Consider the following 27,643-nt stretch of genomic DNA (forward strand, 5'->3'; position numbering starts at 1 on the left):
ACCCGGTTGCTGTTTTACATTAATGAATGCTGTTGAGGAGGAAAAGAAAGTCTTTCTAATGGGATCTGAATGAGACATGTAAAGCAGCAGAAGGCAGCTTCCTGGAATTGAATTAGATCAGAATGTTGGGATTTAACAAACTCCCGTTTTGCCAGAAATGCCATAAGATTATTAAAGCATCGCAACCTCATTTAGTTGCTTTGTAATCTGCTCTAATACATTTCTTTTAACCTTCCTGCTGATGAGGCTGTTGTGTAACAGACATTGATGGCCAGACCTCGTGGTGCTTCGGTGCTTAAAACATTGCAGGGAGTAATATTATGGTGGGAATAGTTGAAGAAAATACCCGTTCAGAAGAACAGAGGTGAGATGTTTGCATGGGCAGAGAAGCTCCTACTAGCTTTAATTTAGTTAGCCAGAAGGAATAACAGCAGAAACCTGGCCGTGCCAAATAAACTCATTGTGGCAGGGAAATACAACTAGGGAGTGCCTGGCTGGGAAACCCAATGCAATTTTGCTGTGAACTTGCATGCTGAGGATCTCCGTGCCCGCTGCTTGTGGTGTTTGCAGAGCATGGCTCTGATGCTGGGGGCATGGCAGGGGACAAGGCAGTGCCTGGATTTCGGTGGCAGTGAGGTGGTGTGCTTTGATTTGGAACTGCTCTTCTAGAGTTCAGTCCCTACAGCTTTTTAGGGACACTGGTTTTAACCAAAATAGATGTCTTTGCTGCCATGGTGTTTTCTCAAAACTGCTAGCTCCAATGAAATTAAAGTCAAAAATACTTTGCTGGATTTAATGAGGGGAGAAATTCTTGGCTTGTTCTGTGAAACTCTGCATTGTGTCCGCTTGCTCCTTCAGCTGTCTCAGCATCTGGATCCTTCTTCCCACCCCTCCCTGCCCCTTCCCAGCCCAAACTCCAGCTGGAGGTGGTGTAGGGCTTACTCCTTGCAGTGCTTAGATCTCAGCTCCCACTGAGGAGAGAGAAACAACAGCAGCCTGCCTGGTTCTGTTACCTTGTACGTAGCCAGTAACCGTGAAATAACTATCTTTAGCCAAAACAAGAGCCAGATGCATTTTGCATTTGCTTCTTTATTCTACAACACAAGCAACATAAATAGTTCATAATTTTTCTTTTAAAATATTTCCACTTCAGGATTCAGTCTGAACAAAATATACACAAAATACAGGTTGCAAGCCAGCTTACAGCGACTGCCGGAACAATGGACGGCAAGGAACCAAACAAAGCTAGCAGCACGAAGGGACGCGGCGGGCACGGGGAGTTTCTCTGAGTCAGAGCAGAAAGGCAGAGGGAGGAAACATGAATGAAACGGGGGGACTGCAGCTAGGTATGAGCTCTGTAGAAGGCAAACCCAATGTAAGAACTCTTGACAAGGCGATTTACGGTCTCTCTCAAAAATGTTAGTGGCTCCTCCTGAATATACAGCTATAGAGATGAAGTCCTGGGAATAATGTTTTGTAGTAAACTGCTTCGTATGGCAGCTATCATCACGGAAATAAAATTTGTTTTTCATTTTGGAATAGGAAGGATTAGATCTTTGGCAAAATGGAGTGTCCACTCCCTTTGGCTTTCGTTCAGTTTTCAGTTCTGGTCAAAGGGCCCATGGAAGTGCATCTGCAGTATCATAACTAATGATAAAAAGGAGGTGGATGGGGAGGGGGGAACTGAAAGAAGGTGCTCGCTCCTGTCATTGCATACTTTCAAATCTCTAGCTCCCACCTGCTCCAGCAAACTGTGCAGTCTGGGGCTCAGGTACCGCAGGGGTCTGCCCTTTCCCTTTGGTATCTCCCTTTGGTGCTTTCCTCCGCAGAGCTGGGGCCTCAGGAGCCACAGCCCAGTTGTGGAGGTGATAATTGTCCCTTGCTGAACCTCTGTACCTGGGCTTCTCTGCTAGCTCTGCGCTCTCTCATTTCAACTGGCTTCATGGGGAAGCTCAGCATTTCACTGCAGCCCAGACAAACCAATGTGTGAACAGGAAATAGGGCCCTAGTGCTTCATGGTATTGGGATGAAATTTGCGGAAATACATAACTACTTTTTAAAGTGAGATATTGGGGTAAAAGAATTGAAACAGAATGCTATGTTTCTTAACAAAAAAAATACCCTCCATAAACCCAGTTCCCTGAAACAATGTGGCAGGGGAGACCCTGCAAACCTCAGCCCATGAATTTGCCAAAAATAAAGAGGATTTGAGAGATCTGGTCCCACAGGCAAGCTCATTATTGCATTAATCCAGGATCATACAGTGTAGCTCCACTGATATCCACAGTCAGAATTAGGACATTTTCTCTTCCCTCTGCTTTTAGTTCTTGGACCTCTGAGTGTTAACTGAAAAGAATGATGCATGCTCATGCCAGGTGCTTTTTTTAATTGTTCTTTTAAATAGCCAGCCTGCTGTGTTTGTCCAAAGCTGTTTGTTTAGTATGAAATGAAATCATACAGTCAATATCATGTATAAAGTGTATATTGAGGGGAATTAGTGGAAACAATACAGAGGAAGTAATGCTTCTTCCTTGCAGCCATACAACTTCCTGGAGAGCCAGGTGCGTTGCTGGTGAGGGCTGCTGATGGCCCATCAGGTTGTATCCCTATAGAAGATCTACTCAAAATAGGGGGGTTCAGAGAAGAGGGGTCAGTCAATAGCTGCCAGATGTTATCTACATTGCATAAAATCCAATATTTGTGCTTCTGAGCTATGGTAACTTGGTCCTTTTATATTAAAAAAGGATGATAAGGTATATATAATTGATGGTATAATTTATTTTTTTTCAAAGAATTGTGGAATGATCAAAAATTGGAAGAAAAAAAAACACTATCTCATTTCATGTGCCATGATTAGCACTACACACAGATCTTCCCAGAAATGATCATAATGAGAATGATAAAACAGTTTGCTTAAGCATAATCTTATCAAACCCCCACAAAAATAAAGACAAGGGAAGAAAGAAGGTTCTTCTTTTTTCTTTTTAAATTAGAAACAGCTTATCACTGAGTAATAGCATCTCTAGAATGGTTTGCTAAAGGTGAAAACAACTACACGGCATGCTTAGTTTCTGAATAAGCTTGTACACAAGAGCTAGGTAGAAATAAATTACTTTGGCTCACTGTGGTCAGCTTCTTACACATTAAAACTGGATCTGTGCAAAAGCGAAAGTTCTACTGGGGGGCACTGGGATGCAGAGGAGTATGATGTGCTGGCCCTTGTGGATTTTTAAGCAGAAGGGTATAGAGGACCACAGCAGAGAAAAGTGACATCAGAACTCTATAAGACTTTCCCTTTCCTGAGAACTTGTGAACTTGAATGCAGGGACTGAAGGATTTCCCCTGATTTCAACAGCTTAGGCATTTTGAGCATGGGCTTAAGTTGCAGCAAGAGATAGCAAATGCGGGCAGCAGGCAGAGCTGAACCTCTCTACTTGTTAGCTTGTTGGCCACTCAAGTTTCATACTGGTCCTGCTCTGAGCTCCACAGTGGAGATACCAGCGTTGATATGCTACTATATCAACAGCAAAATGGAGATTACGTAGGGTAACACAAGATATTAATAGGTGGCAGTTAACCTCTGTGGCAGATGAAGACTTGTCAGTGAATTTTACTCTAAAATTAAACAGAACTTGAAGCTCAAATTAAAGGCAAAGTACCTTACTAGATCAAGTTACGGGTGTAAACTCTGCTTGGCCTTGCCAGGAGCCAGATATACTCCAGAGGACGTGTATTGTGTAGCTGTGATGAGACAAAAGCTGTGTTGCCAGCGTTCGGAGTTCTACAAGGAAAGTTTTGCCCAGGTCTATGTAAATCTTGCTCTAGTAATTCTTTTTTGACGTTGAATTAAGTAAATTACTCTAAAGTGTCCATTCCTAGCAGAGTATTAAATTTGTATCCTAACATCCGAAGACATGAAAACATGTCAACCAGGAGATGGTGTTGCCAACTCTGCGGCTGCTGAGTGCTCAGGGAGGAGTAGGGAAGTTACCAGAAGGACTGCGCTAACTGCTGATGCCAGATGTCGCTGCTGACCTGATGCAAGCATTGCCAGGGTGCACGATGAACATCCCGGCGATGTAGCTATCCCTCTGCTAACATGCAGAGTGCTCACAGTGCCTGGACCTCTCCTGCGGTGTGTCTGCATGTAATGGCACTGCAGAGTGACGTGACCACGTGCACGAGGCCTGCAGCTGGGTCGGGCCCTGCTCCTGTACTGTGCAAGTAACTCCTGATTGATGGGTGTGCCACTTCTTCCAGCTTTAAATATTCGCATGGTGAAGTTATTCCTTGTGAGCAGAGGTGTTGGTTTCTGGCTAATGGCAGCTTTCTCTGTCAGTGGCTGCCTGAAACATCCTCTAGAAGACAACGCTGCCTCTCCCTGCCGCAGAGGCCTGCGGGGACGGCGTGAACTGAGCCAGTGTGCGGCTCGGGCACCCGAGCAGGGCTGCAAAACACCATGTCCCTTTGTAAAGCAGGTCACCTAAACAAAAATCACTGGCTACAGAGTTTTAAAAATAGCTAACTTGCCAGTTAGATGAAAATCAAAAAACAGCTCCTACAGAAGTCTGTGTCAAAAAAAGAAGGTGTGAGAGAAGAATGTGGTCGTTAACCAGAACAGAGAACGTACAGACTGCGGGTTGGTTGGTTGTTTTTGTTTTCCTCAAAAATAAATGTTCTGATTCAACTCTGAAGCTGGTAATACGCTGCTGTTACCCTGTGCGTTAGGTGATGCAAATTTGAGATGAAGAAATTTGGTAAGAATTTGAATGAGTTATGCAAGAAAGGCTGACTGACATGTGGAGACAAGGGCTACTTTGTGCAACTGCCTGAGGTGCCTCCCCGCTCAGCAGTGGAAAGCAGAGAAGTGGCTGTAAGGTGGTGCAGCTGGCCGTGCCTGGTGAGGGAAGAATTAGGGAGTCCCCTTCTGAATGAAGCTCGTGAGGGGTTGCTGCCAGTACCTTTCTCCTGAGCCTGTGCTGCACAGGCACCTTCTTTGGGCTAAAAGCTCACAAGCAGCCCGAAGTATGCATGAAACAGAGTGCACAGGCCTGTGAAATGGGGACTTTACACACTTAGCATTTTACTTCTTCGGGGCTTGCTGCTTTCTGTGGCTAAACTAGCAACAACAACAACAAAAAAACCTGATAAACCAATGCCGTGCTCTTTTTTTCTATGCATAAGATTAATGGTTCCTGAAGCGGCAAGGAGCTGTTGTGCTCACCTGCTTTCCATTTCACAAAGAAAGAAGGAAAAGGAGGAGTGGCATCTGCTAGACTTTGCTCATTTAAAGCCTGCTACTACAAAGGTTCCTTCATCCTCATCCCATTTCTGGAGTTACTCAGTTACATCCTCTTAGGGCTGCCTACGGGAGGGGTGTGAATGAACAGAGGCACTGAGGGTGACAATGGGCACTTAGTGCGTAACGTGGAAGGAGAAGTTTGAAATAGGGCAACAGCAATATTTTGAGTCAAGCAGCTGGCTAATCACATAACACCAGGCTATGCTGTGTTTGTAGGCCTGGGTGGGGCAGGTACTTTTATTCCTAGAGCTTTTCTTTCCAATTTACAGATAACATAACCACAGTGCTTCCTAGATACTGGGATTGCTTCTGGACTCCTGAGTGATTCTATTGGTACTGCTACCAATTACACTTCTCTAACGTGTTTCAGGGATTTGCTTGTTTTAAGTAAGCACAGTGAAGAGCTGAATCCCTTAAATGCAGATATAATGAAAAATAGCAGTTAGGGGTCTTGCATAAAGTTTATTCTGATTTTGGTTGCTGCTAATTAATGTACTGCTTTAAAAGCAGTTATATATAGATGCCCTATAAAAAGATTAACAAAAATATAACCACCCTTTTACTTTACCTAACGATGTGTAAAAAAAGACATGGCAACAGAAATCAAACATTGTCACCACTCCTATATAGCAAGGTCTAATTTCACCTGGCCCCAAGGGAAGGACTCGATCTGTTGTAAAAACTGGCTTTGTAAACAAATAATTTAATGCCTTTATCAATTGACAATGTAGGTGGTGAGAAAGAGTTATTTTTAAGGATTTTTTTTAATGTTCTTGAAACAATTTAACAAAAGGAAATTTTGAAAGAGAGGGAAACAGTGTGACTGACACTGCAGAATGCTGTAGGACCAAGTATGCCCTGCAGGAGTCTAGCAGGTGACGGACAGGGAGTGGGTGATGGAGGGCAAAGGCAGGATGGTGGTGGCAGATTCTTAGTAACACATCAGCTTGAGTGATGGCTGGTCAGTAGATCCTCTTGGACCAACCCTTTTTTCTTTTTTTTTTTCTAGTTCAAGATGCTAAAAACCAGTTAGATGTGCAAAGTCCAGGCCTGATAGAGATGATGTTTTTGAGGATGCTTTGTAGCAAGGACTGAAGCTGTATATTTAGTTGGTGTGCACGTTTTAAAAAGCCTTGGGATAACATCATTAAGGGGTCACCCAAGATTAAATTCAATTTAGTTTCAAGAAATTATTTAAAAGTTTGATCAAATTATGTAGCATGGGACTAGGAGATGGAATGTCCCAGGGGATGTGAAATAATTTGGGTGGCAAAGTAACCCTTCACTGTGTCTAGTGTGAAGAGCACCATGTACAATACAAGTCAATCCTTCCCTTTCTCCCCAGTAACCATGTTGGTAAACCATAGTAGTCCTCATAGAAGTGCTGCGCAGTGGGGTTGTACCTACATGAGGCTCTGTCCCCTTCTGTTTACAGTACCAGCTGAGAAACAGGGAAGTTAGTTACCTTCTTTTTAGACTATTTTCCATCTTGATTAAGCTCAATGTGGAGTGATAGGCTAAGTTTGATGGAGGTGGTAAGGGTCCTCCTGGCTACAGCAGCTCTACACATAGCTCCATAGAGCTCCAGTAGAAATACAAGCCAGCTTAGCTGCAGTGGTGCTTGAACTGGAATGCTTTATTCTGCCGAGTGTTGGGGACTGTCATAGGGCCTGGCTGTAGCTTTGCTTGTGGTGTCTTCCCCCATAGCATCACAGAAAACAGCAAAGCAAACTTCCCTGGTGCCCCTGGGGGGAACTAGTTGCATGTCAAAAAATGATCAGCTGAAGTAGCCAGGGTGGTGGTGTTAGAGGGCAGCCGGACTGTGCATTTTTTTTTGAGCAATACTCCACAAGGCCAATGAAAGGATGAATAGCCTGTGCTTGGTTCACCAGTTTTAGACCTGGGATAGATGAATTGTCACTCACTAGCTACCCTGAATGTGGCCAGACTGCAAAGGCTCTTCTCAGAGCAAAAGTATCTTCAACTTTCTCTAGTGATCAGGACACATAGTTATTACAGTAATCTTTATTTGGCTTTCTTATCTCTTGCTAATTTCAGAAGGGAAGCTACTTCAAACAAGTGCCACTGTTTTACTTGTCCTGCAGCCCTCACCTTTTTCCTGCCTTTTATTTATTTAGTTTTTGTTATGTAGGCTTACTTGCCTGGTGTGATACCTAGATGACAGTTTCATTCACAGCTAATTGCAAGTGTGGAAGTTCACCTGAGTTTGATGTGGCTCCCACTGTTGCAAATTTCAATGAAAATGAAGGCTACTGAAATGTGTTATGCCTTTAGGTGCCAGCCTGATTTACTGGCAGCTTCTGGGCTCTGGGGCCATTCCAGAGCCCCCTGGACACATTCAAGCTTCACCTCCTTTGCTAGTGAGTGAGGGACACACAGTCTCAAGTGGATAGAGGATATACATCGACAAGCTCATTGTTTCTCAATTTATCACCAACAAATAGGCAATGAATGAACCCCTAATACGTCTTTGCTGTATACCGTGGATGTCTTCTCCCCTTCGCAACGGAGCCAAGCGGGTTTACACGATGATGTCGTAGACGCGGCCCACTCGTCCCAGCCATTCCCGCACTGCCTGGCGGACGCGGATGTCCGTCACGTGGCAGGTCAGCTGGCTGATGCAGGGGAACACCGCTGGCTGCAGGGCCATGAACGTTTGGTCTGGCAGGGCCTGAATCTGGTTGAGAACGGTCAGCACCATGTTGGTCCATGCCTGGGAGCAAAGTGGATACAAAAGACTCTTTAGATTACCTTTCTACGTAGGGGAGTCCATCTGTTGAGGCAGAAAGAAAGTGATCTTGTGGGTGCAGCCTCGTGAAGAGGGCTGAGTAATGCCAGCATATTAATTTAATGTTCACCGTGTATGCATAATTCTGCACTGTAAGGCACTGTTCGACTTTGTATTGCAGGTATCACGCTCACCCTCAATCAGCTATTATTTCATCCCATGGTGAACAAAGATTTCCAAATTTGACACTTCCCCTGAATTGCTTACTTGGATATGCAAGTAGCAAGTTCCGTTTTAGCAACAGAGCCCAGCATTTCTGCTCCAGAATTAACAAAAATCTTCTTAAATAGAAAAGCATTGCAGCAAGTACCCTCACATTTCCAAAAACCCTTAAGTGGTGTGGAGCCCACAGCAGTAAGCAATGAGGAGACCACAGTTTGATAGTTTTTAGGGAAGAACAGCTTTGGCTCCAGTTACAAAAACATTCTTGAAAGCTGTGCTAGTATATGCCTGATAACACCTGCCATGAAGCTTGATCTTCTTTTGATGGGACAAAATTAGTTTTTTGTCTCTGCCAGATACTGAAATATTCAGCCCTCATCACGATGACTTCTTTAGGTGAGGAAGACATTTAATGTAGAGATTATAATCACTGTAATAAAAGCGACAGAAAAAATATTTATAGTTATCTTTAAAATTATTGCTATTAGTATGAGCATTCTACAGGTGTCCTACCTGGATCTGGGCCTCGGCATCCCTAACAGATATATTCAGGGAGCTGACTGTGGATCCTGAGCGTGGTCTCTTCTCTTGTCTCAGGACCTCTGGGCCAGCACTGAACGAATGCCTCATTTGACCTTGGTCTATAAGATGTTGCGGCCGCTGGAGTATGGGCGAGTCCTGCCCTCTGGAGCCCAGGAGCTCCCCTTTCTTTTCCACTTTGACCTCTTTGGTGAAGGATGTCATGGCCTGTTGCTGCTTTCTTTTCTTGTATTCTGTCATGAACTTGGAGATGGTTTTGTCAGCGGCTATGGTGTAGATCTTGTTGCCCGCGCTCTCCCACCACTCTTTTCTCCTTGTTTGCTCTTTTTTCTCTGGTTTAGGACTCAGGGGCGGGGGCAGCAGCAGCATTTCTCCACTTCGGGGTGTCAGGCTGTCTCCCAGCTGGTCCCTTATTTGACTCCGGTCATCTTCTGATGGCGTGTCCTTCCCAGACTGCCCTCCAGTTGATGGGGTGGAGGTTTCTGAGTGAAAGGATGGTAAAATAAAGAAGGGGTCACCTTTGAATACTGGAGGCTCCTCTACGTTGTTCTCCAGGTCTAGATGCATCTGGATGTAGTTGTTGCACAGCTCCATGCAGAGCTTGTGAAGCCGCTTGATTAGCCACCCCCAGTCTGCGTTGCTGACGGGCTGGACGCTCAGAGATGGTATCCGAGCCCTCCACTGCCTCTTCTCCTTCCCCCGGGGTGGGCTGACCTGGGCAGTTTCTTCAAAAATGTCTTCATCTTCTGAAGAGCACTGCTGCGATGAGTCTGTGCTTCTCTCGTCATCTTCAAAGAGGATCTTCTTCACTTGCTCTGCGGTGATGTTCTCCTGGTTTGTCAGGATAGCACAAATTAACGCATGGAAGTAGATGTTGAAGCTCATGGCTGACTGGCGGTACAAGTTGGCAGCTCCGCTAATGCCTGACACTTTTTTCAGCAAACACTTCAACCCAGGTCTGGTGTCAAACTCTCTGGCTGTTCTGTAGGAGTCCAGCAATAAGTCAAAGATGACAGCCAAGTTTTGCATGGAGATGTACCTGAGAAAACCAGCCAACTTGTTTTCTGGTACTTGTATTGTCATTTTCTCCTCCAAGTTAGAAGGACCTTTGACAAATTCTTCCAGTAAGATGTCATATAAATTCTGGAGCAGTACTTGGTGGGACAGCAAGCTCACCACTATCGTCCTGAAAGGAATACTTGGTAAACCAAGCATGGGAAGGAAAAAACATATAATTGTATCTTATGCTTTTACTAATAATACAGGAGTACTTAACAGTTAGAATCCAACATGAAGGATGCAAATGAAGGCTCAAATTTTCAGAGCCTTGTTACAAAAAAGTGGAGGAATGTGAAGTGGTCTAGAATGGTCTCTCAGCTATTCTTTCAGACACTTTCCTAGAAGGGAAGGCACTTGTATGTGTTAAGAAAAATAACCATTCACAGCAAGCACTCTACTGGAACTTAGTGCAGAGGCAGTATTAAAACAAAGCTCTGTTATATATATTTTTTCCTTTTCTTGAGACAGATTAAATACTCTGTATTTTGATTTCACAGCAGGTGCAGGTACTCTGAGCATTTCAAACTCCTCTAATTGAGGAATTTGTTAACAGATTATGCAGCATCTCTGCCACTGGACCCTAAATATATCTTCTATTGTTGTTGTCGCTGAATGTCAGTTAAGTTGAAACACTCCTAATACTCCTCCATTGGCATCTCAGCAAATTTTAACTTTGCCATGACAAAATGAGCCCTAAACTGCTTTACCACTTGGCTTCCATTTCTAGTAATGCCAGGGGTACCTCTTAAAAATAAAACACATAGAGCCAACCAACCAGTAAAAAAAATGTGTAAAACCACCAGCAGTGCAATGGAACATGCAAAGAAGCCCAAGTCCTGCTGAATGTTTACTCTTTAAGATTTCGGCATGAATACGGAGGTACTACCATGGAAATGTCTATTCCTAGCCCTGTTTTTCACATGTAATACTGGGTGACTCTCTCCTGTTAGAGAGATGTTTGAGTTCTTTATCCCACTGATTTTTGATTTGCACAGGGAACCTATGAACAGCAAGCTCTGCCAGACACAGTTTTTAGGTAATTCGTTAGTAAATAATATTGAGAGGCAGAGGAAGTTAGGAAGAAAAGGCGGATAGGACTGTTGTTAAAGCATGACATTGGTATCTCACAGATTAAAAATTATAAACTGTAAAACTTCTCTGAAGTAATTTTAATAGAAGTCTTTTTATCAGGTTACATCTGTTTTAAATACAGATGATACTCTCATAAACATAGCAATAATTATTTTGATTTAGGGAACTATAGCAGATCACATTTTAAGTAGCACTGCTACCAGGTGAGGAAAAGGTTTTTCAGTTTGCTTGCAATACTGAAGTTTTAGGTCTAAGTCAAAGTAAATCTTCATGCAACATGAGATGTTCAGTTGTAGGCCTATAAAATTTTGGTGCAAAAATTATTCTACTTTCATTAAACAACTTTCAAAAGTGTTTTCAAAGTACCAAAACAAAATGTTTGAATTCTTTTCTGGATTGCTTTTTTTGGGGGGGGAAATTGTATCAAAAAGTCAACTTAGAGAATGTAATGTTGACTTAAAAAAAAAACAACCAAACAGAAGAACAGCTGCTTCAACTCTCAAAATTTTGCCTTATATTAATTGATTTGTTGATTGATTCATAAAACCAAACAAATGGTCCTGATTTAAAAAGAAAGAAAGACAATCCTGAGAGTTTTAAGGGATTTGCATATACTTGACCATGTAGAAAGTTAGATTAGCTAACCCTAGAAGCACTGTTATTTCTGACCTATGTCAGCTCACTTACCATGACTATAGCTGTCAGTGCTGATACATCAGTAAAATTTAATAGTCTTATTATCTGACAGTGGAAAACTCTTGATGATTAATACATACATTGGAGCTCTTTATAGGGAAGTAGTTTTCTGCTGTAAAAACTCTTGGAAGCCTTACTCAGAAAAGCTCTTAAGAACCCATATAAAGTTAAATGAGTGCTTCATTTTGGGAGGCTAATCCTGTTCCAAATACAGGATCAGAATGAAGGAGATCTGCTTTATTTGCAATAGCCATAAAGCCCAATTTACATGGCCAGTTTAAAGTACTGCTTAATTCCAAAAGAAACTGGTACAGAACTGGTGGTGAAAACACATGATGCCAAAGCTGGATAAGGACAGTATTTTCTTATTCTGCCCGAAGTTTGGAACTGGAATATATTATTACTTTTTAGGAAGAAGAAAAGCTCCCTTACCCCAGCTTCCTGTGAAACGATGCAGCATTAAGGAAACAAAAGCAAAAAGGGAGAAGAGAAACTCCACTAAGGTTAAAGTAAAACTTTTGAAAGGCCACAGTTAGTAGCATGCAAGACTGGCATATTACTGCACTGCTGTAGCAAGTAATATGAAAACTAGTGGCACAGTCAACTTTTTAGCCCCATTTAGGTGAAAAATGAACACTGCTGGGGTAACATTTCCCTGTCAGGGAATACACTTTTTGCAGTTGTTTAGACAAAGAGCAGTGTGAAAGCATTCAGAGTTTGTATTAATTGCAAGCTTCATTTCTTTGTTTAAAGACAAACATGCTGCCTTTACAAATGCACTGCTAGACTGCACAGCATTATGTGCTGTAAAGGGAGTATTCCAGTCTTTTGCTTTGCATTTGTTGTTACAAGAAGGAGGATCTGCAAACATTTAGGATAAAAAAGGTATTTTCCCACCAAGAAGGAAGGGGTTAGACTGTAATCTCAACCTTTCTTCATCTCTGTGCAGGGCCCTGTCCTGTGACATTAATTAAGGCAACAGAGCACCTGCTCTTGGGGGAAACTTGCGTGCACCTGCATTAGAATGGAAACGTCTTGCACGGTCTTTCCTCCTGTCCATCACATTCTGTCTCCTTGTTACATTCAATAGCTTAGTTCTGAATGAGGATGCCTGAAGTGGTAGCTAGCGTAAGGTCCATACCACTTACACTAGTGTATCTAGTAGAAGACAGTTATATGCCATATATTACATACCTTGCAATACAAACACAAACCCTGAATGCAGAATGCTAATTCTGAGCCCTTTTGATGTTATAGTGGTTGTTCAAACAACCAAGTGCAAGCAAAAAGAAATATTCTTTTGCAGGATAAGACTAAGCATCATGCAAATCCATGGGTCTCTGGGGTAGTAACATACAGGAGGATTTCCTTAAAAAATGAAAAAAGTGCCAAGCAAAAAAAAGTTCCCTAGATCAATATGTTGACAGTTTTGCAGCTTTGGGTGTGACCTCTTTAATTTATACTGGTCCAGATTGCCCATTAGATTTTCTCCACCTCCTTAATCTGACAATAGTGAATTTAAGACCATCAGTGAAGCAGATGTTATTTCATTTGCTAAGTATTATTACAAACATAACAACGCTTCCAAACTTTTCTTCAAAAGAGTATTTTTACTCTACTTTTTTTTTTTTAATATCTCAGTATGAGAAAGGTTTTTCCAATATTTCCTATAAGAATTCTTTTCCTTATTTCATCTATGTTTCCTTTACTTGAAGGGTTTGTGTGACCTTATATATATGTATTCTTCAGGTATTTGCAACCTACCAACTCTTACTACCTATTAAGAGCATTTTCCTCATCTAGTTTTCTAAAGGTCACATTACAGAAACTGCCACAGGCCCGTCTGTAACTGTTACAGCTCTTGCACATGCCTGACCTATTGAATGATGATGTGAACATTTAAAAAACATATAGCAGTAAACAGTTGTCTCTTGTGTCAAAAAATAAGTAAGTATATATATTTCATCAGTGTATTTCTTGTTTTTGATGAGACCTGTAGAGAGGCATAGCTTGCCAAGGCCCTGTTCATATCTCTGACAATATTTTTATCTAGCTTTTAATGACAGTGTTTTCCTGAGAAGATGCTTTACCTTCTCTGGGTATGCCCATTTGGTTTTTTATCTGGTGGCAGATCAATAATGAGCACACACGACTGGGCATGTTCAAACCCTTCCTTGTTGCTGGGGGTCTTCGGGGAGCACTGAGTCTCCAGCATGAAGACCTGGAAAACAACAAGTGATAGAAAACAATCAGTTTAGCACTTGCACTGGGTCCTTCAAGAGCCTGACAGTAGGATTTCCTGGATTGTGACAGATCTGGTGTGAAAACTTATTTATAGAGATTAAAGGACTGCAAGGTATCTACAGCAGACCTTCCCTGGAGCATGCTGCTTTGATAAATAGCCTCAAAGCCATGGGCTTCCTCCAGACACCCAGCAGAGCACATGGAAAATGACACATATCTTTTTTGCTGAACTTGTATAAGGTATGACACTTTATAAAACAAGCTTTATGCTGTGTGCTACTACCTGTAAGCGTAACATATAGTAGAGACAAGGACCTGTCTACATAGTTCATCTGTTCTACCTAGAAAGGTTGGTTGATGGAAGGATCACTTTCACCCACAATGAGACAACAGACACCTCGCTTGTACTTATTTGGGAGGGAAGTGGGGAAACTGCTTTCAGTTGCTGTGGCTTTGTTTCACAGCTCAGTAGCTGTGTCAAATTCCCACTCAGAAGGACTCAGGCAATGCCACTGAAGGGAGTCTACTACAGAAGTCTAATTCCTACATTCCCTTTTTTATGAGTTTTGCCTCTTTAAAACTTTTATTTTAAAACACTTTTTCTATTCAAAGCCTGCCACTGTCATATTGTTTGTGATCACAAATCTGAGACATCTCAGATTTTCAAGCAGCATCAGGGTATGATTAATCAAGTCAGAAATCGACATCAAACATCTGTTGGCTCTTTAATCCATCTGCTTTCTCACACTGAAACTGTCATGCAGTATTGACAGTTTTAAGGTGCCCTGTAGGTCATTAAGTTCAGTCTGCTGTATTTCAAGGAACTTATTTCCTATAACCACTTTCTCAGAATGAAAACCCTATGCATTTATACTTTACTCGTGTATTTATAGATATAAAAACCAACTATATTCCTCTGCAAACTCTGCTTTGATAGGTTGAACAAACCTAGTTTTTCTAGTATCACATCACAGTCTCTGTTCTAATTTATTTTTTGCCCTTTGAATCTATCACTCTTACAGAATAACCAGAAATGTGTATGACATTTTAGATGAGAATTCACAGTGACACTACTATTTCTTTATCAGAAACACTTCCAAAGATTTATGTTAGGATTGCCTATTTTTAAGCTATGTTGTACAATAGGCTCATAGTCCTGATTCAGGTATCTAAGCATTTTCCCCCACCCAAGCATTCCTCATTTCTGCCTATAGGGTAACAGTTTTATTTATTTATTTATTTTCCTAGCTCTTATTTCTTTCTCTCACTACTACTGTTAGATAAATGTTAGTCTAGTGACGAGGAAGTCTTTTTCAATTTGCCCATAGGGTTTGTGGGGAAGGTTGCGGTAAAAATGTGCTCCAAGGAAAAGCCCCAAGTTTAAAAGACTCTCTGACTTTCCCTGAAATGTCAGTCTCTACCTGTTGTGCCATGGCTCTGATTCTCCAGTATTCAGCTTCAGCACTCGGTGAGAGGGAAGGGGCTGCCACCTTCACTTCACAGGCATCTCCACTAAAGCTTTCAGAACCACTGTGGAAATAGCCCAATAGGTTCTATAGAGAGACACAACATCAGACTTTCACTGTGCGTTAAATTAAGTCAGTGACTGTAGAGCTGTCCAGCCTGTTCGTGGTAATACAAGATTCGTGGTGATCTTTCCCAATACCATCAGCCGATCACCTGCTGTTTAGCATTCACTGTATTTGATGCAAATGCATTACAACTTCTTATGTAGTCTGGCCTGTGATGACTTAACAGGATTTTTTGTTACAAGACAGTGAATTGGGAAATAATCTATATGGAGCATGCAGCAACAGCATCAAGTAAGCAACTTTGTCTTCTGTCTAGTTTCAGACAACCCAGAAGAACTGGATCAAAAAGTAAGTAAGTAAGTTTCATATTGGCAGGGCAATTTAAAATAAGTCTGCACTGTTGTATGTACCATGTTTAGAAAAACTGATTTCAGTCTCCATTGTTGATCCAACACCTTTCATCTGAGTGAATCAAAAGATAACAAAAGCAACGACATAATCTTTAAGCTTCTGTTCCTGGCTCAGTACCCAAATAACTTTTATGGGGAATAAAAAAAAAAAAAAAGGAAAAAAAAAAAAAAAGCCACCTGTCAAAAGTTAGCGTCTATAATTAGTTTTGACTGACAGCAAAAAGGCAGTTTACCTTCACTGGCTCCAGAGTGGCAGAGAATGCATCCTGCAAGGCACAACATGCAAGCCTCCACATCTCCTCAGTAAAAACAGGTCCTGCTGTCACTAATACATACCTATGAGTATGGGACACAGGAAAACATTACTGTAAGAAAGAACTAGACAATTCTCTCCTGTAATGGGAGCAGGTTGAAAACTAAAGGAAAGGCCCACTCAGCAGCTAAATAATGATTAAAAATTACCAGTTGTCCTGACCTATTTTTGTAATTACACTGTACTTCTGAACTACTTTTTCCTTTGATTTTCCTCTTTAAGCAGCCATCTCTCCAGGACATGAACCATAATGGAATGCTTATTTTGACTATGATTACAGTAACCTGGAGACTGTGAAAGGGATTAACTACATCCAAAGACCTGTGAATTCCAAAAGAAAGCTCCTGGATTATTTTTCCTAAGGATCAATTATTGTCCAACTACAGATAAATACTGTACAAGTGCTTTTCATGGGAATGATACACATAGCAATGCCCAAAATTACAGGTTCTGAAGAAGAGCGAAAACAGCAAAAAAGGCTGGTAAGTCTAAAATTCATTGTTCAATAAAAAGAGATAGATATATTGTAGACTTCTTTTGGAATGCTAGCCAACTTACTCAGTCAGAGTACGACTTCAGAGTCATCTTCAGAAATAATAAAGACATGTTTTTTTGAATATTTTACAGAGCTAATAGATTGTTACCTGATACATGAGCAGCCAACTCTGGAAATGATTTCTGTTGGCTCTGCTACACAGGCTACCAGTAACTTGAAAAGATCTTTTAGCATAGCATTGATCATATTTTCATAACCAATATCTGTAAGGAAAAGATATGGACTGGTTTTATTTAACATCATTGCTTTTCATTATAATTAAAGACAGACTTGCTACACTTACTGCCATTCAGAGACATTGCAGAAACAATTATTTTTATGCAGATAGCTCTAGAGTTCAATTTGAAACATGCATCGCATCAAACTGAAATAAGAGCAGCCCTTTTGATGTTAACAATACAAAATAGCTGGATTTAAGTGGTACGAGAGAAATTATGTTAGCTCCTGTTTCTGGAATATTAGTTCTTTAAGATCAAAGTCTTGCCATCCTCTTTTGGAAAGCGTAATACAGATTGTGATGATTTAATTTTGAAGATAGCCCTGCTGTGAGTAGGAGGATGGACTAAGTAATACAAATAACCTCCATAGTTCCCTTACAAGTTACATTTTTCCATAATTACAACCCCTTTAAATGCTATTAAAAAGGAAAGCAAACAAATTCTCAACCCTCCTTCTCTTATTTTATGCTTGAGTGACCAAAAAGCAATGAAATCACCCTCCCAAGTAGCTGTTAACTAACATGACACCAATGACTGTCAGTAGAGGTGATAGCGTAATGACATACCTGAGTGGATGAAATTTTGGATGTGCTCCACTACGAGTTCACAGGAAAGGCCGATGGCATGCTTGAAATTAGCAGATGCCACATCCCAGTAAGAATGGTCACCATGGCTGCGATGGAGCCAAAGGGACATCGTGGGAAGAAGAAGATGTACAACTGCATAAATGCCAAATCCTGGGCCTTAAAATAAACACAATGATGATTGTATATTTTTGCTTACACAGCCTATGTTTGCAAAGTTGTTCCAAGGTTGAGGCCAGGGGTGATGCCAAAGAAAGGAAGTTCTGGAACTTTTTTTTTTTTTTTTTATAGGATGAGGGGGGGAACAGTTTTGGATTTAATAGCGAGGTAGTATATGAACATTTACCCAACTGTGTATCTCCAGTGCTGCACAGCAGGTCTACAGGATTGTGTAACTTTATCAATTTCCTGGACACCAAGAAAACTTCTTCCATGGCTAGAACATTGATCGTGTACTGCACTTCTTTAATTGTGCATGTGGAACTGCAACTCCTACAAGATGCCTTTTGTCAACATAAACCAATAGGCTAACTGGAACCACAAATCATGTTTTGAGAAAAGCCCTTTGTATTTGAGAACATCTCTGTACCGCTCTAGCATGAGTAATGCAGTTTAAAGAGGTTGTTTAGGATTCTAAGAGTGTCAGGTCAGGGCTCTAGTAGCTCACAGTTTATCAAGACCTTTAATTACCAGGAGTCTTGGCAATGTCCCTCAGCAATTCAAAGAGCAGATCCAGAGTCGGAGGTTGGTGCTGGCGGGGACAGTTGGATATGGCAGTTGTTAATTCTTCCAGTAGAATAATCCAGACATTGATAAGACCTACAAGCAAGGAAGCAAAAATCAAAAATCAGTATGAGTGAGGGAGTGCATAGACCACAGGTGGAATTTGCCCTCAGAAAGTGATGGAGACTAAGAAATTAATTAACTTAAAGATCATGGGTTCTTACTCAATCACTGCTGCTGTATAATGGTGGTGGGCAGTATCACTTTTTGAAATGATGGTCCCCTTTTCTTTCCTTTTTTATTAAGTTTCCTGTGTTGTCCCTTCCATCCTGCTCCACACACACCTTGTTGTGGTGTTTTTTTATTAATCTGCTGCTCCCAGTGGTCCAGATTGTTTTTTACTCCCTCCATAATGTATTTTAGTCTAGTATTGGCATCAGCCAAGTCAGTCAGTGAAATTTGTATCTTTTAGCTTTTTCCTTACAGAACATACAAAATGTAAAGTCCAATAACCAAATGAATGTCCTCTGAAGTGCTTCACAGCAGTTTTTTTTTTGTTGCTGTCCAAAAAAAAAATTCTCAACCTTTTCCAAAGACTTTGAATCACCCCTACAGAAAGATCTTATTAGAGTAAATACTGTGTTTTATTTACATCTTGAAATTTCACTTGGGAAAAATCAAAACTGTAAGAATACAAAGCAAATCCTGCAAGCAGTACATGTATAATTATACATGAAGCACAGAACTCACTAAAGGATCTTTTAAAGAGTAAATACTGCCTGGAATGGTTTGTACCTGTTTTGGCTATGCTTTTAGATAAGGGTCCTAATGTGACCATCTGTAACTTAACTGACTTGATTTGGTACCCAGAACTGAAGAGTAATAATGCCTCATGAAGTATCATCAGGCTGCCTCACATATCATCTTTAGGTCACCAAGTATTAAATATGAATACAGCAGAAAACTGCTCGAAAAGCAATCAGGATGCAAGCAGTACTGAGACTTTGAATGTACATTAGCAAACCCTTAAAACATTATAGGATGCAACTATTTTTCAATACGAATTTGACAATGGTTAGGAACTGCTGCCCTTTAATTTTTCACCAATCACTTAAGTACTTGCTCATTTCCTACATTATGTCAATGTTTAGAAGGATCTTGCACAGTTACTCACTGCTCCTGTAATGTATTGTGTTACTCTTGCGGTAAGTCTCCTTAAAAGCTATGGATTTATTAGGTTAAAATTGATTTTACTTTGCTTCGCTAACAAGCCCATCTTCTCTGCCACCTGTAGCCATGCTGATGCAGTTAGTTTGTGTCTGCGTGATGCTTGCTGGTTAATTATGTTACACAAGCAATAAAAAAGTCTGTGAAGGATCGTTAAGATGCACTGAATGTGCTGACTGCAAAAGTCTTCCTGAGAACCAAGGAAAACAGAGTGGGATCCTTCCTCAGTTACTGCATTGATCGGTCATTTATTCACACCACTTCCTCGGGGTACATTCAGTATGTGTGGTGACATTGTCTGGAACCATGCAGATTTATTTAATGATCTTTCTAAACAAGGAAACAGCACAACTCACTCAGCACTAAGCCTGGCTGTCTTCAGATCTGGAAGAACTGAGAAATATCCTTGTTTAGAAATAAACTCAAGGAGTCTGTCATGGAATCAAAGACAGCATGAAAATACACTGCACTACCGTGAAGCAAAGTAGGCTAAAATGTTTTGTTCCATCTTGGTACTGACTTTTGGGACTTGAGTAGTGCTCACCTGAGGTAGGGAAACCCTAGATTAAGTTCCAAGCCTGACTCAAAGCAGAGAATTCAGTGCTTTGAGTCTCCCACATCCCAGGTAAACATCCTAAAATTTCCAGAGACAAATTAATACTCAAAAGACATAGAAAAAAGAAAGTCCAAGTGTTTCTTTCTTTCTTTCTTTTTTTTTTTTTTTAAAATGAGGACTTGTGGTTTACTTTTTCAGAGAGCAAAAAAAAGGTTTTCTCTCCTTTATCAAGGGCAGCAGTAGAACAGCATAATCCATGTGATGAAAGAGCCTAAATAAAAGGAGGTACCAAGAATGGCTGCTGAGGCACCTAAATTAAAGGCATTGGAGTCAGCCAAGTTTTCTAAATGGTTGGAGCTGACTTTTCACAGAGGTATTTGGATCTGAACAGCTCTGTAATTCAGAGGTTCAAAAGTGACTGTACTGCTTCAAAGGGCCATCACAGGTCCAGAAGCACAAAGTCTGCATTCCTCTACTGCTTGGCTCCACACACATCTACTTCTTAGATTCACCTGGTTAATCCACAACTCGTATGAGCAACACTGATAATCAGGAGGTGAAATGCTGCTTGTTTTTTTCTGGAGGTCATAGTGCTCTTTATAGATTTTAGAAATACATCATTTGGTTCAATAGACCACAGGACATAAGTTTGGGAACATATTTAAGCAAGTATTTTTTATCTTTCCAAACTTTAACTCAACACTGTGATATTTTTTTTTTAAAGGCAGGACTGCCAATACCAACCTTAAAAGGTTTCACTCCTTTAATGAAATTGTGGTCCAGAAGGTATTCTTATGTTAGCTCTTGGGAATATATATAGTTTGTATTATAAATGTCAGGACAATTAAAATATTATTAAACTAATTACAGTGTTATTACCTTGTCCCAAGAGACAGGCTGTATTTTTCTCATATATGAGCTGTATCTTTTAACATAAGGGTGTTGACAAGTTCCAAGCTGTGTGTGGGGGGGTTTGTGTGTGTGTGTAGACAACAGAGACAATAAACTATGAAAAGCTTTTCCCTTCCCTTTTTGCTTTTGGCAGCTGGAAAAATTTATGGTGACGTGTGGAGGAAGCAATCGATTCATTCCTCATTTACTGCTTTCAGTGCACTTACCAGTGTCATCATCAAAGTCAGAAAGGATGCACTCAATACCATCCTCACTGCTGGCTGATTGTTCCTGCACTCGTCGGGGCAAATTAACAAGCCGGCCACTGAGGAAGATAGGTTTCAGGGGCATTTTATAGATTTTGGCTAACAACTGGAGAAAAAAAAAAAAAAAAGAGAGAAAAAATACATTAGAGAGAAAAATATACACAGGAAGGTGTGCAAAGGCTGTCACATACTGCACAGATAATAAAATAAGATGAAATGAAAATGAAATGAAATAAAATTAAATTTATGAAAGCAGCATAGTACCAACATCTGCTCTGATCATCCAGTAACAGTGTAAATTTAAAACACAGTGTGAGCTCAGTGATCTTCTGACTATTTACAAGAAAGGGGTTGGGATGCAGGGGGGGAAGAGAAGGAGAAAATTAATTTAAAGAACATTTTTTGGGGGAAGGGAGTGTGCTCCTCCCTCATTTGTGGAAGACAAATGTTACTACTTACCGATTGCACCTATGTCCTGGGAAGCTCCATTAACTGTACAGAGTACTTTGGAGCTCTGAAGGGCTATATAAATACTGATAAAAGCACCTGTACTGGTCTACTGCAGAGCTTCCATTACATAGCAAATATAAAATTTGCAGAATTATGGTATAGAGGAAGTTAATACTTACAAGTTTGGTAAGCTGGGATGTTTACCAGAGTTTTATTTCATGGGACTTTCTAAAGTAAACCATTTTTCTGCAATGTACAAACAGGCTTTCTTTTTAATCAATCCATTTTTTCTTCCACTGGATAGTTAAAATGTATAGCAAGACAAAAATGCCATAAATGCTTTATTTTAAAATGGAGAAAATATTTCTGCCTCGCAGTGGACTGGGGTTTGTAAGGATGTGATGTGATGCACATAACATATAGGTAGAACATACATTAGATATACACACTATATTCAGTATTTTTTTTGAGGTGAGTGTTTATTAGGCTGAGCTGCCTTACTCTTTCTTTTTCCACCAGTCAGTGCACTGAATACACCTGTTATCACTGAATTTAGATAGTAAGTCATTTCAGCTATTGCAATGTCCTTTGCTAAGTGTTTATTATACCTAGAAAAAAGATGCCCTGGGTCCAACATAAAGACCCGCAAGTACTACAGAAATACAAACATCATAAAAATCAGACAAAAACATCCTAATAACCCTGGACAGTAATCTGTGCTGTCTGCATGGAGACTACAGGGAAGATGCCAATATTCTAATTGTTAGAGATTCGCCCAGAGCTTCAGATGTATTTTCATGGTACAGATAAGCTGCTGCTGTGTTTTAGTATAACTTGTCGCTCTTCTTAAGATCTGAGAATTTTCATTGACTTTTTCTCCTTTATTTCAAATTCTGTTTACAGTAACTGTTTAAACAAGAATTAATGTAGCTTTGGATGTGTTACTACTGGGTTTTGAATGTTCACATTTTCCCAGGTGCTCCTTGTTTCTGAGTGCTGTTACCTCCTCTGTTTTCCCACTGTTTAGCTGGCCTAGAATGCACGACGCTTGTTCAGATTGCCACTCTATCTGGCAGTGCACCCTATTATTGCTGGATTTATAACAAATTCTGTGGTGTTCATGCAAATTATCTGATTTTTGATACTGATGCAAAGCCTGGAGGTAAGGACTGTTTCCTGTATAACGTTATTCAGCATACCTGAGAACATCTCCTGAGGTAATCAAGCGCGGGAAGGCACAAGTCTGTAGATGCTGATCCTGGCACACAGTCACCCATCTCCTTACAATCTACTTCCCCTGAGGATGGCAAAGGCATCATTGGGAGGGACAGAAGAAGAGAAACAACGTTCCAGTTTACTGCTCATTAGAAGTTTTGCATTTCACAGAAGGAAAAAAAAAGTCAATGCCATAGTTCAGTGAAAAGTGTCAAATTCTAATGATCAAGGCAGCATTCTGGACTCAATTTCTTCACTGCCTCTCTCCTCCCTTCCACACTCTGTATTATGTAATAGGATTTTCATCTTCTCCAGAATCTGATGTACTATGGCTAATAGAATAAAAGAAAAGTAAGAATATTTACCCAGTCCTTTCACAAACTTCATAAGGCACATAATATAACTGGTGGCGGCATTAGCAAAGACCTGGATGCTGTCTGTGTTTAGAAATGCTTCAAAGACATCAAACACTGGGGCCTGGCGTTTCCCTGTGGAAATAACAAGATGAGACCTTACCCCCATCCCCCATAAAGGTGATGTTCCCACAGTTTCTCAACAATTTAATTGAATCTGTAGAATATCTTCTATTCTGGGCAGCGACAGAAATGCTCTAGAAGTAAAACCTAATATGCTTTCTTCTCTTGCTCCTGAGGCAATTTGTGTAACCCTATACAGAAAGTAATACAGACTGCCTTGTCTTATCACTGCAGCTTACCACTGCACAAATAGCAAGGAAAGGTTTAAGCTCTTGAACTCAGGTGAGTAGCTAACAGTTCTGTTTAGTGGAGGTTTGTGGTTCAGTCCTCAATATAACTGTCAAGATGACAGCACCCTCAGGGAAAACTATTCTGACTATTCTCATACAAAATACCCTTGTTTTTCCTAAGTAGTTTATCAATCTTCAGAAGCTATGTACACTTGCATTGTAACTGATCTGGAAGACAAAATTTGGGAGACAAATCATACCAGTCACTAGTACTAGAGTTTGCCATACACTTCTACACTAGTAATTTGAATCCCTGTGGTTAAGTGCTTGGACAAGCACCTGCCTGGACTATCACACCAACTGACCTTGATGTGTAAGAGCACCATGTCATAGTAAGAAAAACCGTCCATATGAGGAGTGGTGGCTATATGCACAATGCTTCCCTGCCCAAGCCCTGCAGTGATGAGGGCCCAGCCATACTTGGTACTCCTGCACTACCGTTTTGCCTATAATATTCTAATAGGCTCGAAGCATGTTTTTCTCATTCTACTCATCTGCCAGAATCTAAGAGATAAAAACAACATTACCTCTGCTTTCCCTCCCAGCCCAACTAATAAAACAGATACTTCACTACTGTCTTAGAGTATTACAGCACCACCGCTACATTGTTAGCTGTACTATTTCAGAACATCTGTTCAGGTGGGGCATTTAAAACATACCGAGTTATTTACTATGTCCCCAAGGAATAAAGTAGTGAAATAAAAGCACATACAAATAAAATGCACAGTCAGTGCAGTAAGTCCTTACCCATAGAGTATTCTCCTACAAGGTATTCTTTAACCTCTGACTTATTGCCGCTGTGAACTGTTTCCAGGGCACTGAACAGGGGTCTCCATCCTGACTGGATCTGGGTAGAACACATTTCCACCAACTCACCTATAGAGGTGACCACCTGCAGACAGAGTAGGAAAGGTTGAAAGAATAAAACCAAAAAATGGAACTGATACATAGCTGGACCTGCAGAAGGAATAAGGATAGCTTTAAACCCATCTCGAATTCACTCTGTTTTATCTAGATTTGAAAATCTAGGCTATTATCTTAGGTATATAATAGAAAAATGTATTTAATCACTTTAAAAGCAGGTGTACTTCTACTGAAGAACTGGTCTAACAAAAAAACAGGTAAGTGACCAGGTGTAGAGTTCTGAAAACATAGTGCTTCTGCAACTCTGCGTAACCATTCTTTGAAGGCACTGTTCTAATTAATATCTGTTATGCAAGAATCTCAGGAAAATGAATACTTTGGTAGGTGTGAATATCACCTTTGGGTCTGTTTCTGAGGGAAGACCAAAATGAAGAACAGGGCCTCATATACACCACTCAGCAACTGCTTTGCAGAAAAACAAAACAAACAAACAAACAAAAAAAACCCACAAACAGTAGGTTACACAGAAGTAGAGCAACATGTCAGTGCTCTTTTCCAGTACAGAAAGATACCTGTACTCTACCATAGTGCTAGCACAAGTCGGCAGAGTCCTTCTGATTCCTTTAAGATAATTAGGGGACACCATTTAAAAGGAATTTGGGAAAGAAACCCACAGACCAAGCGCGCTATGGAGACCATTCTTCTTATGGGCACAGTAGGTTAGATACAGATACACTAATCAGGGCTGACTTGCCTGGTCCTGAACATCCTCGTCACACAGCTCTAGCTGCATGATACGCTCAAAGGGGCGGAAAAGCGACTCGTTAAAGTGAAAATGAGAAGGTTCACTCCAGTCTGTCAGCACTTCAGTGAGGATGTCGTGGATGAAGGAGACAGCCTTCCGAGACACGTGTCTCTCCTTATGACAGGCAGCCTGCAGGGAGAACATGAGTGTAAGACTTCGCTCAAACAAAAAAATTGCTTTTAGTAAGACAATTTTAAGGGAGGCAAGCATTTCATGTTGCTGAACCCTGAAGATAGCTTCACCATTAATGTGACTGGGGACCCCACTGCAATGAAAAAGGACTGCTATGGAAACAGATGACTGAGAATCTGAGCTGCCTGGGATCCTACAGATGCCTGAAGGTTTGATGAAAATAAAACCCACAGAACAGATCTCATGTTAAGTGCTGTCTTTTGTTTCTACTATGTGACCATTTTTTCCCTTCAAAAAAGTAGTTTCTGCATATACACACCATACTTGATATATGCATGATCAATGCCACTTTTTATTTGGCTACTTATGAAAACTGAAAGTGAAGAGAACCTGCTCACTTTGGAAGGGCTGTGAAAAAAATAAGTACCAGTGAATCTGGACATAGAGTTGCTCTATTTTGACCCACCATGCAGGTTATACTGAATTCCTTTCCCCAATGTTGATCCTGCCCAGTAATGCCCTCACCTTCACTGAAGTCAGCCACAAAGATTGACCACCTCTGCCTTCAAAAAACATGGAAATGATTTGAGGAGTATAAACTGGTTTGGGATATTGAAAGGCTTAAAAGTGCTGAAAACATGGAGAGTATTTAAAATGGTCTCAAGCTGGCATCCAAAGACAAGTGAGACTTAAATTTTCAGGATAAAGGGCTGTTAAAGCATACAACGAAATTACTAGCTGCAATTTCTACTTCACTTAGAGGTATTCCACTGAGACTCCCCAACGTCTGAACTCTGTTGTAAGATGCTCCACACATTTTCTTGAGTCAATGAAATTAAGTGCTATGGCAATTTACTGAATTGCTTGCTCATCTTAAACTTTCAACACACCTAGGCACATGATACCAGGTACCTCACTAACAGAAAACAAGTACTGCACATTTATTAATACCAATGATATAAATCAAAAAGCTCTGAGAAGTCAATGCACCAGCATTTCACCAAATAAGACAGAAAGTTTGGTTGAGGAAACAGATTATGTGGCTGCTACTGGCATGCCACTGACCAGAGTACACAAAGAATAAGAGGAAAGAAAATATTTAACAATCTTCTCAGTTGTGCTGTCTTTATATGGGCTTTTTATGCATCCTTTTATAGACAGACTTGTAACGATGTAAGCCTTGACTCAGAAAATAAATGGAGAACTTGCTTATAACCTCTTAGGGTGGTTTCAGTTTTTCACCACACACAAACAAGAAGTATCACATCACAAAAATCCGATGTGCTGTCCCTAGGCCTAGCCATTTCAGTTAGTTATTTAGAAGTACAATCCTCGTGGCAGTATGACAAGAGATGACACACTATATACAATACTGCAACAGGACTGAGACAAAATTGGACATAATGTTGAGGATTAATATACATTTTAAGAGCTATCGAGCCTTCTCCATCTGTTTCAGCTCTGCCATCTCTTGCACCCATTCCCATTTTCTCCCCCACTCCTACCTCCACCAGGTGAGGTGCCACCAGGCTCCAGCAGCGCATGAGGTGGAGCAATGGGCGGGATTTACTCCTTACGATTCTGAGCATGGCATCACCAAGACGAAACAAGTGAAGTGCGCTTCTCCTGTCCTGGGTAGATTTTACTTCACCTACAAGAAGTAAAAGCAAATAAATGGAAGCTAACAAACAGCTGTTCCTCTATCTCTGGATGTCTAAAGAGGAATTTAAATCTGGTTAGAAATTAATACAACTCAGCTAGAAAGAAATCCTAGTTATCCCTGTGTCGGTAAAAGAACAAGATATGGACTGACCCAAGCTTTAAGAACAATGTACTAAAATCACTTCATTTTTATTTAAGTGATGAATTTTTTGGGGAGCACTTTTAAGACATAAATAAGTGGGAAGCTAATGCATTATAATTCTGTTATGATGTCCAGTACAGGTAAGTGCAGACAAATTAAGCAAGGAGTTAAACAATTGACACAGAGAACCAAAACAGTAGTTGCAAAAACCTTTAGTGACATCTACAGGAAAGAACACAGACTGCAGATTATTTAGCTTTGGCTTGTCTTGTATTTCTCGCCAAGCAAAGGACGTGAAGCGGAGAATTTGAGAAAACGATCATCTGCTTGTGAGCCACTAATACACTTTATTTTCTATTGAAAAGGATTCATTTTCCTTTCCTCTTACAACATTTGGAAACACACTTCATTGTCTCATTAAAATATT

General features: G+C 40.7%; 1 protein-coding gene across 9 annotated transcripts in view; it reads right to left on the bottom strand.

Moving 5' to 3' along the window:
* Positions 1-1,071: 1,071 nt before the first annotated feature.
* Positions 1,072-27,643, bottom strand: part of ARFGEF3 (ARFGEF family member 3) — a 91,368-nt gene continuing 64,796 nt past the window's right edge. For 8 of the 9 annotated variants that reach the window (XM_068677285.1, XM_068677288.1, XM_068677294.1 and 5 more), the window contains 14 exons: positions 26,918-27,063; positions 25,230-25,409; positions 24,359-24,503; positions 23,211-23,333; positions 22,830-22,927; positions 21,142-21,286; positions 18,208-18,336; positions 17,500-17,676; positions 16,804-16,918; positions 16,080-16,182; positions 15,326-15,457; positions 13,751-13,881; positions 8,787-10,011; positions 1,072-8,036 (listed from right to left, as the gene is read on the bottom strand). In XM_068677285.1, coding sequence (XP_068533386.1) covers positions 7,845-8,036; positions 8,787-10,011; positions 13,751-13,881; positions 15,326-15,457; positions 16,080-16,182; positions 16,804-16,918; positions 17,500-17,676; positions 18,208-18,336; positions 21,142-21,286; positions 22,830-22,927; positions 23,211-23,333; positions 24,359-24,503; positions 25,230-25,409; positions 26,918-27,063 — 3,041 coding nt within the window. In that variant the 3' untranslated portion in view covers positions 1,072-7,844. The remainder of the gene's footprint in view (positions 8,037-8,786; positions 10,012-13,750; positions 13,882-15,325; positions 15,458-16,079; positions 16,183-16,803; positions 16,919-17,499; positions 17,677-18,207; positions 18,337-21,141; positions 21,287-22,829; positions 22,928-23,210; positions 23,334-24,358; positions 24,504-25,229; positions 25,410-26,917; positions 27,064-27,643) is intronic. The other variant, XM_068677290.1, reaches the window with a different exon arrangement.

This window comes from Anas acuta, chromosome 3, assembly GCF_963932015.1.
Source record: "Anas acuta chromosome 3, bAnaAcu1.1, whole genome shotgun sequence".
NCBI lineage: Eukaryota > Metazoa > Chordata > Aves > Anseriformes > Anatidae > Anas > Anas acuta.